The sequence below is a fragment of the Camelus bactrianus genome, chromosome 6 (assembly GCF_048773025.1).
Source record: "Camelus bactrianus isolate YW-2024 breed Bactrian camel chromosome 6, ASM4877302v1, whole genome shotgun sequence".
Lineage (NCBI taxonomy): Eukaryota > Metazoa > Chordata > Mammalia > Artiodactyla > Camelidae > Camelus > Camelus bactrianus.
In genome coordinates this window covers 54,002,686-54,023,798 of record NC_133544.1, presented here as the reverse complement: position 1 = coordinate 54,023,798, position 21,113 = coordinate 54,002,686, and the positions used below count along the sequence as shown (strand labels likewise).

At 37.7% G+C, this 21,113-nt stretch overlaps 1 protein-coding gene across 1 annotated transcript; it reads left to right on the top strand.

Moving 5' to 3' along the window:
- Positions 1-3,853: 3,853 nt before the first annotated feature.
- PSMA6 (proteasome 20S subunit alpha 6) lies at positions 3,854-21,017 on the top strand. The gene is made up of 7 exons (XM_010967859.3): positions 3,854-4,045; positions 13,788-13,882; positions 14,354-14,435; positions 15,154-15,309; positions 17,747-17,925; positions 19,158-19,252; positions 20,793-21,017. Exons 1-7 carry the CDS (start codon positions 3,970-3,972, stop codon positions 20,848-20,850), a joined length of 741 nt encoding a protein of 246 aa, XP_010966161.1. The 5' UTR covers positions 3,854-3,969; the 3' UTR covers positions 20,851-21,017.
- Positions 21,018-21,113: the final 96 nt, after the last annotated feature.

Sequence of the window (21,113 nt, the reverse complement as noted above, 5' to 3'; positions counted from 1 at the left end):
TCTAATCTTGCCTTTAAGCGCCATGTAATTCAGCAGGCTTGTAGTCATTAGGAATCTACGCTGCCACTTTTTACCTTTGCCTTGTGGGTAACCCCTACCTTCCACCCACCTCCACCCCCAGGGGAGAATGTGGGCCTTGCCAAACGGAGGCCCCCAGGAGATTTTCCAAGACTCACGAGATGTCAAGTCATCTCTGAAATTTTTCAAAAAACCAGAAAGTCATTTCAAAAAGTCTAACTTGGTGGCCCCACAGAGAGGAAGATCAAATTTTCCATACAGACACAGCAAGTCTGCCCCCACAGGCTTGTGTTAAAGCTGCAGCAGTACTGGTACCCAGACTTTTGTGAAAGCTCCCCAACCCAGGGGGAAGTCCACCTGGTGAGTAGTTTAGCTGGTGCTTGGCACCCAGTGGCACGTATTCGTGAAGTCTTCTTTCAGGGGACTTCCCTTTGCAATGGAATCAGCAGTGGGGTTGTCGTTCTGAAAGATTTCCCAGAGGAATTTATTTGCCTGTGTAGAAAAAAATCTCAAATTCTAATATAAAAATCTCTGACCTTTTAGGTTTCTGAGATTTGCATTTCTCATGGATTCACAAATCTCTTCAAATAAAGAGAAACAATTCAACATAAGAGAAAACCCAAATAGTGAGAATGCAAATTCAGGGAATGATCTGAGTGCTTGCTTCATGCTAGGCACTATTTGGCACTGAGGATACACTAGGGAGCAAAACAGATGTGGTCACTGCCCTCAGGGAGCCCGATGTTCTAACTCTAGCTTTCAGTTTGTGCTGTATTGACAGTGAGGTCGAATCCTCCCAGGAAGTGTCTGTTAGGGTATTAATATGTATTTGCCATCCAAAGTCTTATGTCTCTTTTAGGGCCCAGTTTGAAGGCAACCTCAAGAGGGGATCATGGTTTCTTTGAATGCATGGAATAATTCTCACAGCCTGCATGCAGTGTGTGTGATTTTAGAAATTCCATCACTGCATAGCAGGGAACACCCAGAGGTGCTTTACAGCAAGTCATGTCTATGTGGGAAGGAAAGGATTACAGCTATGAAAACATTTCTCAGTTGACCCCTTTCTTTTTACAGCTTTCAGTTCAACTTAACAGTCATTTACTGAACTTTGATGAGCCAGCCCCATGCCAGGGGTGGTAGAGAATACAGAGATGAAAAGAACTCAGGCTCTGCCCTGCTGATCTTGAGGGAAGAAGCCCTGGCACACAACTCTTTAAGTTAAACTATATGATTACCAATAGTTGATGCTTTTGACCTACAAAAATGGCCATTTCATTTGGTTCTGGCTAATAAAAGATTCAAATGATATGCACTGGGCACATGTGGGGAAAGGGGCAGATTGGTGGATCTGAGCTTCTTAGATGAGGAGATGGGAATGAGAGTCCTTATGGGAGGATTAAGGGTGTGGGGGGTGGGAGAGCTGGAGGAGGGAGCAGGCGGAGCTGCTCAAAGCTGTGCTGGGGAGTGTAGGCGAGGATGCAACGGAAAGAGGAGGATGAACTGGAAGACAAGGCTGAAAAATACGTCTAGATCAACTAAGCTGAAGACTGAATTTTATTCAGTAACCCCAAGAAACCTGAATGGAGAAGCAATCCAATGAGATCTTGCTCAAGAAAATTACTGCAAAAGTGTGGATCAACAAGAAGAGACTATTGTGCCAGACCAGGCAAACTGTAAAAAGGATCTAAATTCAGACAGTGGCAGTGGGAATGAAAGCAAACAGTCACCCCATAGGAATAATCAACAGGATTTGGTGACTGACCAGACAGGAGAGCAACAGTAATAGCCATCATTTAATGAGGCTTAATATGTGTTAAGTATTTGGTTTAGTACCTCACTTACTTGCTCGCTCTCATTTAATCCCCACAACAGCCCCCATAAAGTGGATCTGACCCAAACTTAACGGATAAGGAAATCCAGACTTAGGGAGGTTGATAAGGTCACATATCTGGTAACTGTCCCAAACAGGGTGTAAATTCAGGTTTAAACAGAAAGGATGTGCTCCTAACCCCTGTGTTGTAAGGGATTCATTTGTTTAACCAACATTTATTGAGCACTTAATTATGCTAGGTAATGTTCAAGCTGCCTGAGCTACACTAGTGAACAAAGATTCCTGCCCTCATGGAGCTTAGACTGGGGGAGAGGAGACAACAAACAGGGAAGAAAATTATGCATTATGTAACATAAAAAAGGCGAGCAGAATAAGAGGGATCAGGAATACATGGGGACAGAGTCAGAAGCTTTGGGGAGTTGAGGACTGCTGTAAGGTTTTGGCTCTGAGGACTTGGAAAGTATGGAACAAAGGGTTAGGAAGTGGCTTGAGAGAGAAGAGATGGAATGAGGAGTTCTGTTTCAAACATGGTGAGTTTTGAGATACCATGTATCTCAGTGTGATAATATCCCAGAAGCAATTAGAGAAGACTCAGCACCAGAGAAGGGTCCAGCCAGAGACCTAGTTTGGAGGAAACATCAGCATAGGAGGGCGTAGTGGGACTAAACGAGTTCACCCTCTTGCAGCCTTACAGAGAACTCATTTTATCTATGACTCTTCAGGCAAACTGTAGGAATTACATTACCAGAGACTCCCTCAGAGTCTGAGGGAAAAAAAATACTCAGAAGTTCAGGAAGTGTTGGTCCTGAGGACTGGGACCTAAACCAAAAGGAAGGGACAACTTCTATCAGTGCACTGGGAATTAGCTGCTGCTGGAAAGTACCCTGTGTGCCAGAGAGGATGTTTGCACTTAGTATCTTCTTAATCAAGTTTCAGTTTTGGATTTTCCTTTTCAGGTTAATGAAATAGTTTATTTTTTAAAAACACTCTTGAGAGATTGGAACTTCTTAAGAAACTCCTTAGGAGGCTCTACAATTTTTTTTTCTTTTAAGTGGCAAGTGAGTTTAGGAGAAGATACTTTAGAGAGGTAAATAAGAATCCCTATTTCAGTATTAGTGACAGCAGGCATGAAGTGCCAGAAACCTTGGTACATCTGGCCTTCCTGGTGCACAAACTATTGAGCAGAGGGGGCGGGCAACTCTAGCCTAACATCTGTTCTGCATTACATATTCAGTAAATAAAGAGTGTGCCTTGGGGTTAGGTCAAAATAGGCACCTTTTACAATTTGAAAAGCCACCTGATGAGAACCTGCTGTTCTCCGGGAGCTGCCTTGCCAGCTTGGAATTGCTCACTTTAGTCCATTCAACACTAGCTCGCTATGAGTCCTGTCCCTTCGGTTTTTGTACACTATCAATCAAGGCTACCGATTCCTCTATTACACCCATATTTTAACCTCAGTTCCACTTTTAAGACACAGCTGTCGGGGGCTGCTGGCCAAAGGATTTTGCCTGGCCAGAAGAAAATTCTGCTCTGGAGTGGCTACCACAAACCTCTCTCTTCTGTACCTAAAATGAAAGGCTGCTGCGGCAACAGCTGCAATCCATTTATTTCTCCCTGTAGTAGCAGGAAGGAAAGTGGTTGGGTAAATGGAAGTTAGGAAGAACACCAGCAATGCAGACACAGGCTGGTTATATAAATGCCAAAACTAACGAGAGGCTTGTTACATGCAGGATCCATTTAGATCTCACTGATAGTCAAATCACTTCTCCACGGCCTGGAGAGCTTTTCAGTTCTTGCTATAATCAACTGATTCCCCAGATGAAAGCTCTAAACCTCCACAACCAGAGATTCACCTGCCGTCTTCAACCCGCCCACACGTGCTGCTGGCGCACGCGCATATCCAAAACCTTAGCTCAGTTCTCCCCACCCCCACCTCCAGGGGCGGGCCCTTGGAGCTCTTTCCGCGCTTGAACTGGCGAGAGTTGTGAGTTCGGTGCGCAAGAGCGGATGAAGCCGGCTGGTGCCCCGGAAGCAGTCGCAGAAACTTCCGCAGGGGTTTGTACGCCTGGTGCGGGAGCTACGGGGCCCGGGGACTGTGCTTGGAGTAGCGGTGCACCACCATGTCCCGTGGTTCCAGCGCTGGTTTTGACCGCCACATTACCATTTTTTCCCCCGAGGGCCGGCTCTACCAAGTAGGTGAGTGAACCAGGTCTGCCTTGGGTCCACGCGGATTGCTCTGTCATGGTACGGCCTGGAGCTGGCAGACGTGGCCGGAGCTGGGACGAGGGGAGGGCCGGAGCCAGGATGAGTCCGGTGATGTTCCCACCCGTGTCTGCAGGCAGGGGTCGGGAGCTCTCCAGGACGAGCGGCCGCATAATAAAGAGTTAAGGAAGATAGGGCGGTAATGCCGGAGTCAGCTTTCTGAGGCCTCTTCACCTGTTACATTTTGACCTGAGTGGGCCCAACGCCTGTAATTATCTAGAAGATAGTTGGTTCCTTGACCTTCTAGTTAAAACGTTCCCCCTCCAATTTACTTTGTTTGCAGCATGAACTTCCTTGTCCTGTGGTTAGTTCCACACAGGAATTCAGAGACGCTGTGCTCGTCCTAGGGGATGCAGAAATATCACACCCTCTCTTGTCCTGAAGCTCACAGCTTCAAGGGAATGACAGATAGGTAAACAAACGGATAAAAAGAAGAATAAAAAGCGCTAAATTACAAATATCTACAGAGTTCAGGACGTCTTTGCATAACTGGTAGGATGAGTGGCTATCAGTTCTAGAGCTGCTCTTGACACTAACATCCCCTTTTACTCACATCTGTTTGAATGCTTCTGTAGTTTAAAAGCTGTTCCTGAGTTGTAGATGAGGTATGGTGAGCTAGCTGTTTCCTGAAAAAGAGCTTCGGTGGAAATAAACCCTAAACTAGTTATCAGTTATTCAGCGTAACAGTACATTTTGTTGGATCGAAATGCTCAGGGTTTAGATTATGATTATAACCCCCGACCCGTAACTCCTTGCCATGGTGAATTCATTATGAGAAGAATCAGATTTACAACTGGCCCGTGATAATTTCGCCTTTGAGTGAGTTTAGCACCCGCAGTGCCTTAGTGAGGACCGTAATATAATCATCTGTGCTTGGAAATCATAAGGAGAGAATTGGCCTATAAATGAGATTCTCTTTACCTGTAAATTTTAGAAATAGTTAAAGATAACTTGGAATGACACCGGTCTACTCTATGGTTACATACTGGATATAATGTAGCAAGAAACAGTATCATAATGGTAATTCAGTAACCCTTTTAACTCATCCCCCATTGAAAAATATGATCTGAGATAGAACAGAGAAATAACTGTATCCTCAAGGAAGTTTCATTTTTAAAGTTTCATTCCTGAGTTTTAAAGACTTTTTCTATATTGGACTATGCTTTGAATATTCTCTTTTGTGGTTTTTAATACGTGAACAGGAAAAGTCACTTAGACCTACAGTATGCTATATTGTGAAATCTAGCCATAAAGCATAGGCTTTAATGCTTTCCAGATTCGGTGAGTAGAAAGGCTGACTGTAGTGTCATTTTAATGGTTTTAAAAGATTTAGAATATTACACGTAGTTAAAAACAAGTTAAATATCTAGACAGAATAATTTAAGCTCTGCCTTGTTGAATAACACTCCCTCTGCTTTTCAGGGCACTAATTAGACCTTGCTAGGAAAAGGAAAGTGAAAGAATAGTTGGTATGAGCAAGCAGTTTAGTGGTGAAGAGTTCAGGTCTGGATTCAGATTCCTGCTCTGCGCCATACTAGCCAACCTGGGCAAGTAACACAACTTTAGCCTTAGTTTCTGTTTGCAAAGTTGGCCTAATAATTCCTTCCTTATGTGGTTGTTTTGAGGATTAAATAAGGCGATATTATGTAGAGTGCTTGGCATAGTATTAAAACTTCAGTAAATGTTTTTCTTTGATTCTTTGGCTCAGTTTTTGGTCTTTTAGATTAGTAGCTCTGTAGACATAGAATATCCTTTTTTTATGGTCCATCCATGATTGGTTCTCTAGTGAAATATGTACAGTATCATAACGTAAATACTTTTTATTAGTTTATAAACCTTAGAATCTGCCAGAGACAAAGCATGTAAAAATTACAGAGCACAAAATGTTAACCATAACAGTGGGAAAATGATACAACAAAATGGGTAAATGACAAGGGAATGGAAAGATTAATGGGAAGGTGAGTATAGTCCTCATCTTCCATAGTTGGGATTCAAAAGATAAATGTGGTCTAAAGTTGATAAATTTTTAAAAAGAGGCGTAAATTTAAATGTACACTGCTAACTATAATTATAAACAAACTATTGACTGTTTTTTCCCAAGAAGTAGGGAGAAAGATTTTTTTATTGTTATCTGTACCCTTTGGTAACTATTAAAATTTTTCTCAGTGTATTCAGATTGTGTGTATGTGTGTGTGTGTGTGTGTGTGTGTGAGAGAGAGAGAGAGAGAGAGAGGCAGGGAGAAGGGAGAGGGAGGGAGGGAGAGAGAAGGAGAGAGAGAGAGAGAGAGAGAAGGAAAACTGTAGCACTATATACAGAACACCTGGCTTTGAAATATAATTTCAGAAATTCCCCAGGTTATCAGTGAGGAAAGTGAGGTCCATAAGCCTGGCTACTTTCAGGCCCTTCTGTCTACTACTACTTTTTTACTTAATACTTTTGCTGGATGTGTCTGGCAAGGGAGGTAGGAGCGGTCACTTGAATTTGCCTCCCGGTGAAAGTGAGCACTGCCTGGTTGCTTTTAAGAGAGGTGATGAGAAACAGGAAAGAAAGGGACTGGAAGAGACAGACTGAAGAGGGCAGTTTTCTAATCTAGAAGTGGTACTGTGTGTTAAAGCCAGGATTCCTGGGGAGTCCTTGCTCCACGCCAACTAGGAGAACATTCTTCATGTGTAAAATAGAGATAATAATTCCACTTACCTTATAGGGCTGTAAGGATTTAATGAGTTAATAGATGTAAAGTACTTAGAACAGTGCCTGTCACATAGTAACTGCTCAGTAAATGTTTCTGTGATGGTCGCTGTCAGAAAAACAAGTGGCTGATAAAAATGGAATCAGGAATTTCACAAATAAATGGACTGAGAAGTTCTTACTGTTTGCCTCTTTTGCAGTTTAAAAAAAAATCTTGTTTTAAGAATGTTTCTTAACCCAGATTTCTCATGCCCTCCTTGAATCTGATTTGAAATTAAATGTGTGTTTATATTCATACATACATGTTTATGTGTATATATATTCATGAATATGTACATAATAAAACTACACCAAAATGTAATGGGATCAAATGCTGCTATGTTTTCACCACCACCACCAACCCACCAGTGCCCAAGATTTCTAATGACCCTCCCTGCCTGAAGATCACAATTTTAAGGAGTGTAGTATTAAGAGGCATCATGAAATGAGACACACTTCCTGCTTAAGTTAGAAGATTAGGGATAGAGAATGAACAGTATCAAAAAATCTTAATAACAAAAAGTTTCTAGTCATACAGTATTGAAATTGAATATAGACTTTCCTGCAGAATACTTGCCTTGCCCCAATAGAACATCTCTCTGTTTTTTTTTTTTTTATAACCAAACTTCAAAGAATGTTATGGGCCATACGTTATTTTTCCAGCTTATGTTTATATTGGGAAAAAAGTCATATTTATCTTCCAAAACTCAGCACAGGTATTTGTTTATTTTTAAACAACATCTATTTATTTTCTCCCTGTTTTGTAAGTTAGAAGTCTGGTAGGCTCATCTTTGGGTCACACAGGCTGAAATCAAGGTCTTAGTAGGGCTGCATTCTTTTTTTTTTTTTTTTAAGACTTTTTTTTCAATTGAGGAAACATTGGTTTATAACATTATATAAGTTTCATGTGTACAACATTATATTTCTATATACCCTACATCATGCTTACCACCAAAAAGTTTAGTTTTTATCTCAGTACAGCATTTTAGACAAGATTATGGGTGGTAAAAATCTTGAGTTACATTCCTAAAATCTGCAGAATTTCAGAATCACCTGTAGCTGCTTTGCAAAGCTGATGACATCAATAAAGGGGATGTAGATCTGTTGCTAGCATCCCACTGAGCAGGTCACACTGTGAGCCATTGTCAGACATTGTGTTCTAATCCTGAACATTTTGTCACAGTATCTTTTATATTTAGCCCCAGTTTTTTCCTAGTATTATACAAACGAGTCCTGGAAAAACTGGAAAGTGTTAGACAAAATTGTAGGGGAAGAAGCAAAGTGTATGAGAAATTACTGTGGAAAAGAAGTCTCTACATATAAACAGCTGTTTATTAACCATTTTGTTTGTGATTAAGGAAGCAATTTGCATTCTAACCTCATGGTTTGTTGTTAGGTTGAACCTTATGAAACTGCTGATGTTTGACTATTCTTTCCCTGTAAAAGGCTTTTTCATGTAGTTCAGTCTAATATATATAGGTAATTTACTGTGTATTTAAGTTACAAATTAAGAAATTAGATTCAAAACTGAAATAGACTCACAGACATAGAAAACAAATTTAGGGTTCCCAAAACAGGGGAAGGTGGGGAGGGATAAAGTAGGAGTTCAGGATTAACAGATACACACTACTATATAAAATAGATGAAAAACAAGATCCTACTGTATAGCACAGGGAACTGCATTCAGTATCTTGTAATAACCTCTGATGGAAAGACTCTGAAAAAAAGAATATATATTTTAAAAGTAGGTATATATATGTATAACTGAATCACTTCGCAGTACACCTGAAACTAACTCAACATTGTAAATTAGCTATACTTCAATTTTTTAAAAATTGGGGGTTTGGGATAGACTATAATCCACCATAATTTTTCCCATTTAAAAAGTGGGAAATGGGCTATGAGTTATTTTCCTGCATAATCTTGGACATTGAAGAACAGATTACTGAGATTAACATCATAGTGTTTGCTAGCTTTGAAAGTTTCTGAAATTTTATCCATAAAACAAAAATCTTTAGTGATGGAAATAAAGTATTTAATTACTATTTCTGACACTTGGACTCTGGCTTTAAAAAGTAAATATGCCTTTTAAATGCTGCCCATAAACTATTCAGATTTTTTTCTTATTTGGCCTTCATGCTCACCTTTACTGTAAACTGTGGTATTACTTTTTACCCAACCAGTGTTTCTTTAGAAGATATTTTTTAGTTATTAAATCATCTCTAGATTCTTTCTTGGCAGTTTCCACTTTTGTCAACATTATAAGATGTATATTTTATCGTGGTATTTTTAAAGATTTTTTAAATTGAGGTATAGTTGATATACAATATATGAGTTTCAGGTATACAGTATAGTGATTCACAATTTTTGAAGGTTATGCTCCACTTATAGTTATTATAAAATACTGGCTGTATTCCCTGTGCTGTACAGTATATCCTTGTCATTTATTTATTTTATGCTAGTGGTAATGTTATAATGGGTAATCATTTACACAAAATTTTATTGACAATTATAGTACAGTATGGTATTAAAATATCTGTGCAAAGAAGGGTACTTTGGGAAATGACACTGAAGGTGAGAGTCAGGAAAGTTTCCTCAGAAGATGAATTGATCTGCATGGAGATTAGATAAGGAAATTTGGGGAGACCAGTGCATTGGTCAGTCAGTGTGGCTGGAGCAGACAGTGACGACTGGAAGAGCAGATTGTAGCAAAATTGTGAAGAGATTTGGATGCTGTGCTGGCATTTGGACTTGGTCCCATGGGTTTTGGACATAGCAGAGGTCTTTGAGAACGACACTGAGTACTGAGTAAGATAACGAGAGAGTTGACTGTAGAATTAGAGTACAAAGGGACAGGTGAAAGGAAGGCCACAATGGAGTAATCCTTATAAGCCCTAATGAGTGAACTAAGGTACAGAGAAAGGGTGGAGAAGGGGAGACTCTTGAGTTTATTTTATTTTTTTAAATTTTATTATGGAAACTTTCAAACAAAAGTAAGTAGAATAATAGTACAATGACCCTCATGTACCCATACCCAGCTTCAGCAGTTGTCAACATTTTGTCAATCTTACTTTACCATGCACTTTCCCCCTCTCTGCTAGAGTATTTTAAAGCAAATCCTAGAGAGGAGTGGACATTTCTCCTGATGACAGAGAAATGAAGAGTCAAGAATGGTACCCAAGTTTGTAGCTTGAAAACTTGAGCGGTTAGTAATTTGAGATAAGAACTGTAAGAAGCAGGTTTATAGAGAAGAGGAGTTTAATTTGAGACAAGCCTGTGGGGGAAATAGGCATTTGCAAATACGGTTCAGAGCTAAAAATGACAGAATTAGTAGTGATTATATAGGATAAAATCACCCATGGTTAGGGAGAAATTATAGAATCCTGGGGGATACCAGTATTTAAGGAGCTGGTTGAGGAGGTGGAAGCAGTGGAGATCAAGAAGTAGGAGATGAATAGTAGGAATGATATTCTTAACTAAGAATTTTAAGTTGAAAATTCAGTTACTCAATTGCACTAGCCACATTTCAAGTGTTTAATAGCCACATGGGGCTAATGGGTATTGGACAGTGCACATATAGAACATAGCCATTGTCTCAGGAAGTTTTGTTGGACAGCACTAGTCTGTATGGAGAGGGAGAGAGGACTTGGACTCCTGTAATGAATCCTGGCAAATTCTTAGGTACATTATTGAGAACCATTTTTTTATATGGAAAATTTTAAATATTTTGTGGGATAAAATTTTATACTGTGGTGAGGGAGATAGCTCTTTCTTTTATGTCCTTTATCTTTTGCATTATTTAAGCAGGCCAGATATATAATGCACATGAGTAAAACCAGCTGGTGAGATAGGACGAGAAGTGACGGGAACTGTGGAAAACTGCAAAACACGTGCCAGCCCTAGATGATTTTTGCTCTGCAGGACAGTTGCTATGTGGGAATGCGGGTCAGATGTTACCAGAATTTTTTTTTCTCCCTAAAAAAACTAAACCCTGATTTTATCTGACTTTTTAGTTAATTAAAATCTTTCTAGAAACTACATTCTAAGCCAATTTGAGTAAGCTGGATTGGGCCCATGGCCAACCTGTGATTTAGTATCTACTGGTTGCAAATGTAATTTTAAATTTCCTTGGTTCCTACTTTGACTATCCAGTCTGGATGTGGAGGGGGAAATTACACACTTGAAAATGCTAAAATTACTGGTGAAATAGGAAATTATATGGGAATTCAGAGAAAGGGTTGAAAAATCCCTTCTGGGACAATCAGAGTAAGTGTCAGGGAAAATGGAAGAGTCTCTAGGGGAAGGGCAAGCTTCAGTTGGGTGGGAATAAGAGTGGTAGGGCTGTCCAGATAGGACTTGAAGAAGCAAAGACATGGGAGTGGAAGGATCAAGGACTATAAACAAAAGAATAATGTACATTTATCTCTGTAATATCTATAGTGATAACCTCCCTTTTCCCTGATAACTGGTCATTTGTATTCTGTTTTTTGTTTTTTTTTTTTTTTGTTTGTTTGTTTTTGATGAGTCCAGCTTGGAGTTTGTATTAGTTTCCTGTGGCTGCTGTAACAAATTACAACTAACTTGGGGGCTTAAAAAAACAAAAGTTTATTCTCTCACAATTCTGGAGGCCAGAAATCCAAAATCAGTATCAGCTGACACGGTGTCAGGCAGGGCTGTGCTCTGTCTGGAGGCTCCAGGGCAGAACGCATTCCTTGTCACTTCTACTTCTAGAGGCTTTTTTTGGCCTGGGGAGCAAATCTTTCTGCTTCCTCTTCATAGCACCTTCCTCTCTGTGTGTGTAAAATTTCCCTCTCTCTCCTAATACAGATACATATGATTGCATTTAGGGCCCACCGGGGTAATCTCCTCCATCCCAATATTAACCTAATCACGTTTGCAAAGATCCTTTTTTGTGCTCTATAAAATAATATTTGCAGGTTCCAGGGATTAGGACATGGATTTGGGGGCTGTTTTTCAGCTTACCAAAGGATTTCTAATTTTGTTGGTTTATTGCTTTTGTTCAAAGAATCAATTTTTGACTTTGCTGATGTTCTCTTTTTTGTCTATTGATTTCTGGTCTTTATTATTTCTTTTCTTCTAATTTGGGTTTATTTTGCCCTTTTCTATCTTCTTAAAGTGGAAATTTAGGTTTAGGACTAAGGGCCCCAGCTACTTTATGGCTTTTCACCAGAGGCCACCAGTGGTTTCTTGCCATATAGCCACTTATCAACCAGCAAGAAGAATCTCTAGAGTGAGTCTGCTAGCAAGACGGAGTCTTATATAATGCAATGTGATCAGGAGAGTGCCATCCCATTTCCTTTGCCATATTTAGTTTGTTAGAAGGAAGTTACAGATCTTGCCCACAGTCGGGAAGGGATTATACAAAGGTGTGAACACCAGGAGGCAGGTATTGTGGAGGGGAGGGCACCTTAGGGTCTGTCCACCATAGCAGTAAAATTCCTTATGAACACTGTTTTAGCTGCATCCTACAAGTTTTGATAAATTTTCTTTACCATTCAGTTCAAAACATTTAAAAATTTCTCTTGTGATTACTTCTTTGACCACGTGGATTATTTAGATGTATGTTTTTAAATTTTCATATGTTTAGGAATTTCAGTACTTCATTTGAATCTTGTTTTACGGCCTAACATATAATCTGTCTTGGTAAATGTACCATCTGCATTTTTATTATACTGTTAATACCTGTGCCTTTAGTTGTTGCCAGTAGTGTTCTACAGATACCACCTGGGTCACCGTGGTTGATAGAGGGTTTTCATTTCATGTATGTCTACTTTGTGTGTGTGTCTGTTTCTAGTAATTGCTAAGTGGCAGTGTTAAAATCTTTAACTAGGTAGGATTGGCCATTTCTCTTTTTAATTTTGTCAATTTTCCTTTCATGTATTTTGAAGTACTCTTAGAAGGTGCATATGCATTTATGATTGTTACGTCTTCTTATGAATTGATTCTTCTACCATTTTGAAATGTCTCTATTTCTGATAGTACCCTTTGTCTTGAAGTCTGCTTTACCTAATATTAATATAGTCCCTCCAACTTTACTTACCATTTTATTATATATGTGTACTTTTATTAGTGTCTTCGGTAGGCAGCATATATATTTAGAATATACGTATTTATATATAATTTTCTCTTTTACATTATCTTCTATATCTCCTCAAACGAGCATATATTAATTTCTGTTTCTATTTTCCTAATTTACAAAGTATATGTTTATATTAAATTTAAATATTAAGGAACTAGATAACATAGAAAGAGATAGTCTCATCTGTAATTCTACTCTCCAGAGGCAGTCATTTTCAACTAAACTGCATGGTGCCATAGTAGTTTGTTTTTATAAACCACTTTGATCCAGCTGTTTTAACCTGGGGGATGGTTTGACAGCAGCTAGAAGGGCACAAGCTGAAGCTGGTTGTAGATAAACTAAAGAATCCTATGGTGTAGGTAATGTGAAAATTGCAAAAAACATGGTCCAGAAAATTTCAACTTGGTAGGGGGAAAAACAATGCAAAATAATCTAACAGCAAATAAAACTGCATATGATCGATTACTTGTTGACCAAAAGTTGACAGAAATAGTAAATCTTGAGAAAATTTAGAGCAACCTAATTTGACCCAGGAATACCAGACTTGGTAGAAATAATGGCTACGAAACAAACTTTTTAAATGATAAAACATAATTTGTAAAAGATTTGATATGATAAAAAATAATTAAATCTTTATTGGAAATTTGGTACTTGCACCTGATGGAAATGATTAAAATGGAAAGAAATGGAGTTGGTTTAATTATGCTTTATTATTATCATTATTATTTTGACTTTGCATGTTTTGTACAGCATTCCATGTTAGTTCATAAAGCTCTTTATTTTTAATGACTTTATTATTCCATTGCATGAATCATTTCACCTTTTAAAAAAACTGTTTTATTTTCCAGAATATGCTTTTAAAGCTATAAACCAGGGTGGCCTTACATCAGTAGCTGTCAGAGGGAAAGACTGTGCAGTAATTGTCACACAGAAGAAAGTACCTGTAAGTAGTACCGCCCAGATAGCCAACTATTACGGAATACAAAGCAAGGGTTTTTCACAAGTTTGTACGAGGGTATATTATTATCTATATATGTTAACAGTATTTTTGCTTTGACCCTACTTTCCTAGCTGTTATCCAAGAAGTATTTATTGAGCAGCTCTGGACAGTTTAGCTGAGCAGACAGAATTAGCATGTTGAATTTTGTGTCATGATTATAAGCACAGTGGGATTTGTAGGTCTTTTGTCTTCAGGGACCTTGAAACACATTTTGGGGAGCTATAGTTATTGCTCACAGGAAGCATCACCTAAAAAAGGAAAACAGAGCCCCTCCCCCCTTTTAAATTGGTTTTAATTGTAAAATGAACAGAAGACATTTATTATATAGTTCATTGTTATAATTCCATAGTATTTTTAATCACTACACAGAAATCTGATTTTTTTTTAATTATCTTGATTTATTTTGTTCTTTAGGACAAATTATTGGATTCCAGCACAGTGACTCACTTATTCAAGATAACTGAAAACATTGGCTGTGTGATGACAGGAATGACAGGTAATTGGCTTGGTATCTACTTAAATTTATTATTTTCTTCAAAATATTTTTGAGTGTTGTATTAATTTTTAAAAGCTCCCTTTAGTGCCTAATTTTCAGGTGATATGAGTAGATTTGCAGTCTTCCAAGGTTAGTATCAGTATCTTCAAAGTATTGTGAGCTTTTTAGAAATCATAAGTTTAATAGAATTAGATCTCTATGCTACTGTCAGGGAAACTGGACTGAGGCTCCTCTCAGATGATTTATTTCAGATATAGTTATAGCTGAAGGGGATGTAAGTCATTATATCTCACATGTGGTGATACTGACACTGGTTAGAAGTAAGTGAGAATTACAAAAATTATTCTGGGTTTCTATTTTCTGAAATAAAGGGAAAATTCAAGCCTATAAAAAAAAGATCAGGAGAAGCATTATTCTGTCTCCTTAAAACTTGTTCTTTTGGGAGTTACTAGACACTTTTAAAAACTATTTTTACAGCTGTTGAAAGGTTCAACATAAAAGGGCAGTACTGTGTGTAGAACTCCATCTTTTGAATTTTTTTCCTTTTTTTGTCATGTACTAATTACTGAGTCATTCACGACTCATTAGTGGGAGAAAAAGCCATAATGGACCACTTCTGCTTTCCTTAGGTCACAATGAAGATAGATGGAAAATTGTCTGGCTTTGAGGTTCATTCTTTCCTTCTAAACAAGTAAACTTTTGTTTTTTATACTCTAAGCTGACAGCCGATCCCAGGTACAGAGGGCACGCTATGAGGCAGCTAACTGGAAATACAAGTATGGTTATGAGATTCCTGTGGACATGCTGTGTAAAAGAATTGCAGATATTTCTCAGGTCTACACACAGAATGCTGAAATGAGGCCTCTTGGTTGTTGTAAGTATGTGAAGTCTCCCAAATAATTAATGAATTACAATTTTTTAAGAGAACATGCGTATGATTGGGACACTGTGCTGTAAATCAGAAATTGACACATTGTAACTGACTGTACTTCAGTAAAAAAACAAAGAGCATGCATAAAGGAAGTTATTTCAGTAACACTTGGGTTTTGAACGTGTGGTTTGGAAACTATAAAAGGTAAGGAAATCTTCATAATAAATCAGTGATGGAAGAATAAGTTTCATAATAGTATTTTAGGCATTACTTTTAAGCATTAGATGCTGTTAGACTTTTTATCAAAATATTTCTATTTAGGGTATGTGATTTGAAAGATCTAAGGCACTATGACATTAGGCTTTTGTAATAGGGATTCTACTGCAATTCTAGATTATTAGTTCAGTGGAAATGCCTAAACTAGGCATCTTAACAAGCTGTTTCTTTTGACCACCCTGAAGTATCAGGCTCACACACATATGCCTGAGATTCATATACTTAGAATAAATTTCTTCTTTAAAAAACATGTAAAATTTTGTTGAGAGGGATCAGATTTACTGATTTTAGATTTATTGTAATACATTAGTCTAAAAGATTCAACACATTTGTTTCTGACATTGTGTCATTCATGAGGATTAAAGCAAGCAATGTAATGATTTTAGCATCTGACCCTGTTTTTGACCTGTCACTTAAAAATTCTCCCTTGATTTCTTCAGTGATACTGTTCTCCTCACTTTGCTTAGCTCATTCTCGTCAACTGGTCCCTTAATGTTGGTCATCAGGTTTCTCTCCTTGGTCCTTCTCTCCTCTTTGTTCTGTCTGGGTGACCACATCCAATTTCATGGCTTCATTTACTACCTGTATACCAGTCACCCCTCATTAGCTTTAGCCCAGGCCCCTTCTCCTTTTCCCATGGATAGTTCAAACTTGAAATCATTGCAGTTTTTCTACATTCATCCTCAACTTCTTTTCTACCCTCACCTCACCTTCCCTGGTCATCTGTTTAGTCATCAAGCTTTACCTTAAAATATCTGTTCCTCCCATCTCCTCTGTCACTGTTTCGTTGTCTCTTGCCTTTGCCACCTAATTTACCTCTTTTCTCCCTTCTCACTCTTTCCTAGACTGTTCCATATTGCGGCATGAGTTATTCTAACATCAAATTTTGATCATTGTTTCCTTGGAAATACAGTGTAAATTCCAAACTTCTTAATATGGCTTGCAAGTCCCCTTACAGTTTATTCCGAAGTTGCCTCTTTCTTGGCCTGCATTCCTCTCTCACCTGAAGCCCCTGTAATACACGGATCTTTCTGTCATTCCCTGGGTGTGCCCTGACCTTTCATGTCTTGGTGCCTTTGTGTATGTTCCTTTTGCCTTGATTGGCCTTCATTTCCTTATCACCTGTTAAACCCTGCTCATCTTGCAAGACCCTGGAGTAAAGAAGTGTTTCTTTTTTCTCCCAAGCAGTAAGTGGATCTCTCTTTTGTGTTGCTCTTCTACTTTGTATACATATATCAAGTATAAAATGTAAAGAAAATTACAGGGAAACATAACATTGGAATAAAGCGGATAGTTGGTCACTGTCATAGTGTTTGTCAATAAAATAAGACTGAAAATTCCTCATTACTAGAGTCTATAAAACATCTTTATAGAATAAAGTAGTTGAACAAAGAAGTCTTATAATATGTTCAAGTGGAGTTAAGCCATTCTTTAAATACTTTGTTACCTGCTCTGCTGAGTAGAATGAAGTTTGTTGGTGGTGTTTAATTGTATGTTTTAGAATAACATAATTTTATTTATAATAACAAAGTTATGTGTACAGAATTTAGAATTTGGTTTATACTGACTACTGGAGGAATACATTCCATTGGTAACAAAGATGAGCAGTGTAAAGGTGAACAGGTATCCCCCAGGTACATTTCACTTTGTCCCAGCATTCCCAATGTGGGTTCCATACCCTTTCAGTTCCCTGGAACCTTAACAGGTAGTTGATTAATTTTTCAAAAAGTATTCCTTGGTCAAATAAATTTAAGAACTACTGAGCTAAAAGAGGTCAACCTACAGCAGAACATTTAATATGCCTTTGTATATTATTTTCTCTAAAAAGCTTGTGAAACATATTTTCCAAATTTATTTGACCAGTTAACACCTTGGGATTAGGGTTCGAAGGAACACGCTTTGGGTAATAGCAAATTGTACATCATATTTGTGATAATTCAGACCTTTTAAAAGTCTGTGATAAAACCTTTTGCAAATGGAAATTTGTTACCTAATTTATCTGTGGTGATAACCTATATTTTGGTTATCAGTTTTCTTAAAACACGTATCCTAAAATAGATGGCCAGAGTAATGATTAACGACACCTTTGTGACAACACCAGGAGAGAAGAAATCTTGTTGTATAAAGGTGTAAGATACTTAATGAGAGTCTTTTTCTTTTTAAGGTATGATTTTAATTGGTATAGATGAAGAACAAGGCCCTCAGGTGTACAAGTGTGACCCTGCAGGTTACTACTGTGGGTTTAAAGCCACTGCAGCAGGAGTTAAACAAACCGAGTCAACCAGCTTCCTTGAAAAAAAAGTGAAGAAGAAATTTGATTGGACATTTGAACAGACAGTGGAAGTAAGTTAGCCAAAAGGAGCTGACTTTTTTTTTTTTTTACTGCTGTATACAATTGTGACGATCATGGCATAATTGACAAATCTCTATAGGCTATTTCTGGTGTATCTAAGTTTGTCAGCTTAACAGTAAAATTGGTGTGACGTGGGAACAATGAATACTGCTTTTATTCACTTAATTCACTATCTCATTTTGTAATGTATTTGAAACTGCTTTCAACAAAACGCTTATTAAATGGGAAAATATGACTAAGCATAGGAGTCAAGACCAGGCCCAAAGACCTGCATGGTTGTGACTTAAATTAGGCTTAAGCTTCCTGGAAGCAAAAGTGAAAAAGTTGAGTCAGTAATGTTGCTCTTATGGTCCAAAAGGAAAAGCAGCCACACCAAATTCTCAGGGAAGCAGACATCTTCATAGTAAAAGAATATGCTCACAGGATGACTTGGCAGAGAAAGTGTATCTAGGATGCAGAAGGAGAGCTAGCTTAATGCAGGGTTCTTGAGGGGATTGTTCATTGTGATTGGGAAGTTTTAAATTGACAGGACAAGCCAAAACTCCTATACAAATATTTAGTAACCTTAGACTAAAGAAGCCTCTTATTTACTGCCAAGAAGTTAAAAACAAAATTTGGAAATGAGGGTATGGGATACAGCTATTCTAAAGACTAACAACATGATTCTGATAAATGACAGGAAAAATTACCATCTCATACTTTTATGTTTGGTTGGCAGTGTTATCGTATACTAATAAAAGATATGGAGCTAGTTCTCATCCAGGAGGCACTGTGTCTTGTTTAAGTGTTTCTTAAAGTTTTTTTTTAATTGCAATTCATAGTCATGTAAATAATCACATCACCTACAAAGCCACTTAAAACATTCTTAAATTATTATTACTGTAAAGGCCTTGAAGGAAGATGGCACATTCATCTTTATCCTCTCTCCATCTCACTCCAAATGCTACTCTTGCATATTGTCTGGCAAATAGACTGTAAATCATCCTATTTTGTTTGATGGATCCCTTTAAGTTATGGTTTGACTTGGTATAAACAAGTTTCTTGTCATTGGGAGGTGACATATTAGAGTTAAGCAATCTGTGTGGCTGTAAAACTACATGACTCGAGTCTGGAGCAAAAATGAATAGCTTATGGTTAACTCATGAAGTGAATAAGCTTGGAATGGGAAAATCTTGGAATCTCTGACAAATACTGTATTATTTTAATGTTGATACTTTTTCAGACTGCGATTACATGCCTGTCTACTGTCCTGTCAATTGATTTCAAACCTTCAGAAATAGAAGTTGGAGTAGTTACAGTTGAAAATCCTAAATTCAGGTGAGTTACCTTGTTGGCTAGGTACTTAAAGAAGTTTGCCAAGTGATGAATTCTAGCCTAGAAAGATAGAGGAGGTCCATTTCTCCTATAACTTGAGGAAAAAACACTTTTTTGAACTATAGTTAGTTTTTTTTTCTTCAGCACCTGAGAGATCTGTTTTAAAACTTAGTGGATGTCTCTTTAAGAAAGACATAACTTCTTTTCTTCTCATTTCATTTGTATTATACCTAATGCCAGAGGTGATGTGAAATAACCTCCTTTATATAAGGAGTAAAGTAAGCATAAGTGTTTTCTTTTTTAGCTTAAGTCCAATAGAAATTCAGCTCCCAAAGTAGTCATTTCATGTGGAATGTTATTTAGTGGTTATTTAAGTGGAGCTTTGAAGAACAGTATGAAATACTGATGTACATCAGACCCTGTCTGGATAACCCTGAAACCCTTGAATTTTGCATACAGCTAATTGAATTGCAGATGCTGGATGCTTGTCTGTTCTTACTGATTCCCACAAATGAGCTTCACAGCTTCCATGAGTCAGATCTATACTGGGTGCTTAACATATATCAGCTTTCTTAATCCTCCCAGCAGTCCTATGAGGTGGTTTACTTTTACCATGAATCTGGATGCTCTTGTGAGTTGTGAAAATACTTTAGTTAAACCCACAGATGCAAGGAATCTGCAGGGGGACATGTTAACTAATGTGTATATCTACTCTAGGGTCACAAATATAAAGACACATGGTCATGGTTAGGGCTGGGGAGAAAAGATAGTAAACTAGGCTTAACCAGACCTTGAAAAGTTTTGTTAGTACATTTTTTTCCTGCTTTGTTCTTTTTGTTGCCTGCAGGTAAGTGATATAAACATGAAAGATTTAAGAAATATTTATTGAATTAAAAAAAAATAAAACAATTGAATTTCCTCCTCCCTCTGCCCCCTATAGGAAAAGGTTGCTTTTTTTTTCTTTAATAACTAGAATATATAATATAAACATCAACAAGTATGTAACTACTTACATTGCCCCAATTTGCACTAAAAAATGTCACTTTGACAAATTTCACTGTTAAGTCAGCCAGTAAGTAATAGGTCACATTAAAAGTTGCCAAGCAATTGATTTCTTTGGGGCAAACATCATTTAGAAAATAACATATTCAACATGGAGTGCCTTCTTGTGTCTCAGCTGATACAAACTTGAATTATACTAGATATAAAGGCATTTTGACGTAAGAACTAAAATAGAATACATTATATATAGTTTAGTTTTATATTTAGATATTTGCTATCATAGTTGCAACCAAAAGGGTTTTGCTGTCAAGAGACCTAATTCTAGATCTGATGTCAAAGAGGTAAACATTAGTGTGTATAGATGAAGTTAATATGATGCCTGGGAATTCCTTCAAATAAATTTGAAGGGATGATAATTGTTGAAGGTGGGTGACAGGTACACAAGAGTTCGTTACTATCCTACTTTTGTGTGTTTTTAGAATTTTGCATAATAAAAAGTTCTCAAAAACTAAATCGTGGGTTTTTTCCCTTTGCCTTCTAGGATTCTTACAGAAGCAGAGATTGACGCTCACCTTGTTGCTCTAGCAGAGAGAGACTAAACATTGTAGTTAGTTTACCACATCTGTGACACCACTTGCCTGTGTGTTTGGTATCAACAGGCCAACATTATGGAGGCCCCTGGATTGAAGAAGGAATCTCTCCCAGTCCTCCTGCCACTGAAGTGGTTAGGACTCTGTATAAATAAAACAGTGCTTTTGGAAAATAATCGCATCCTGTCTTTTTTACGTCCAATTTTAAACCTTTGTTAAATGCAGACTATTAAATGTTCACCATCTTCATACTGTAGCTTTATTCATTTTGT

Excerpts from the sequence above, each read along its gene's own strand:
- PSMA6 (XM_010967859.3), top strand. The coding sequence starts at position 3,970 with ATGTCCCGTGGTTCCAGCGCTGGTTTTGACCGCCACATTACCATTTTT. Across the intron at positions 17,926-19,157 it reads CATTTGAACAGACAGTGGAA|ACTGCGATTACATGCCTGTC; the intron begins GTAAGTTAGCCA and ends ATACTTTTTCAG. Across the intron at positions 19,253-20,792 it reads GTTGAAAATCCTAAATTCAG|GATTCTTACAGAAGCAGAGA; the intron begins GTGAGTTACCTT and ends TTTGCCTTCTAG.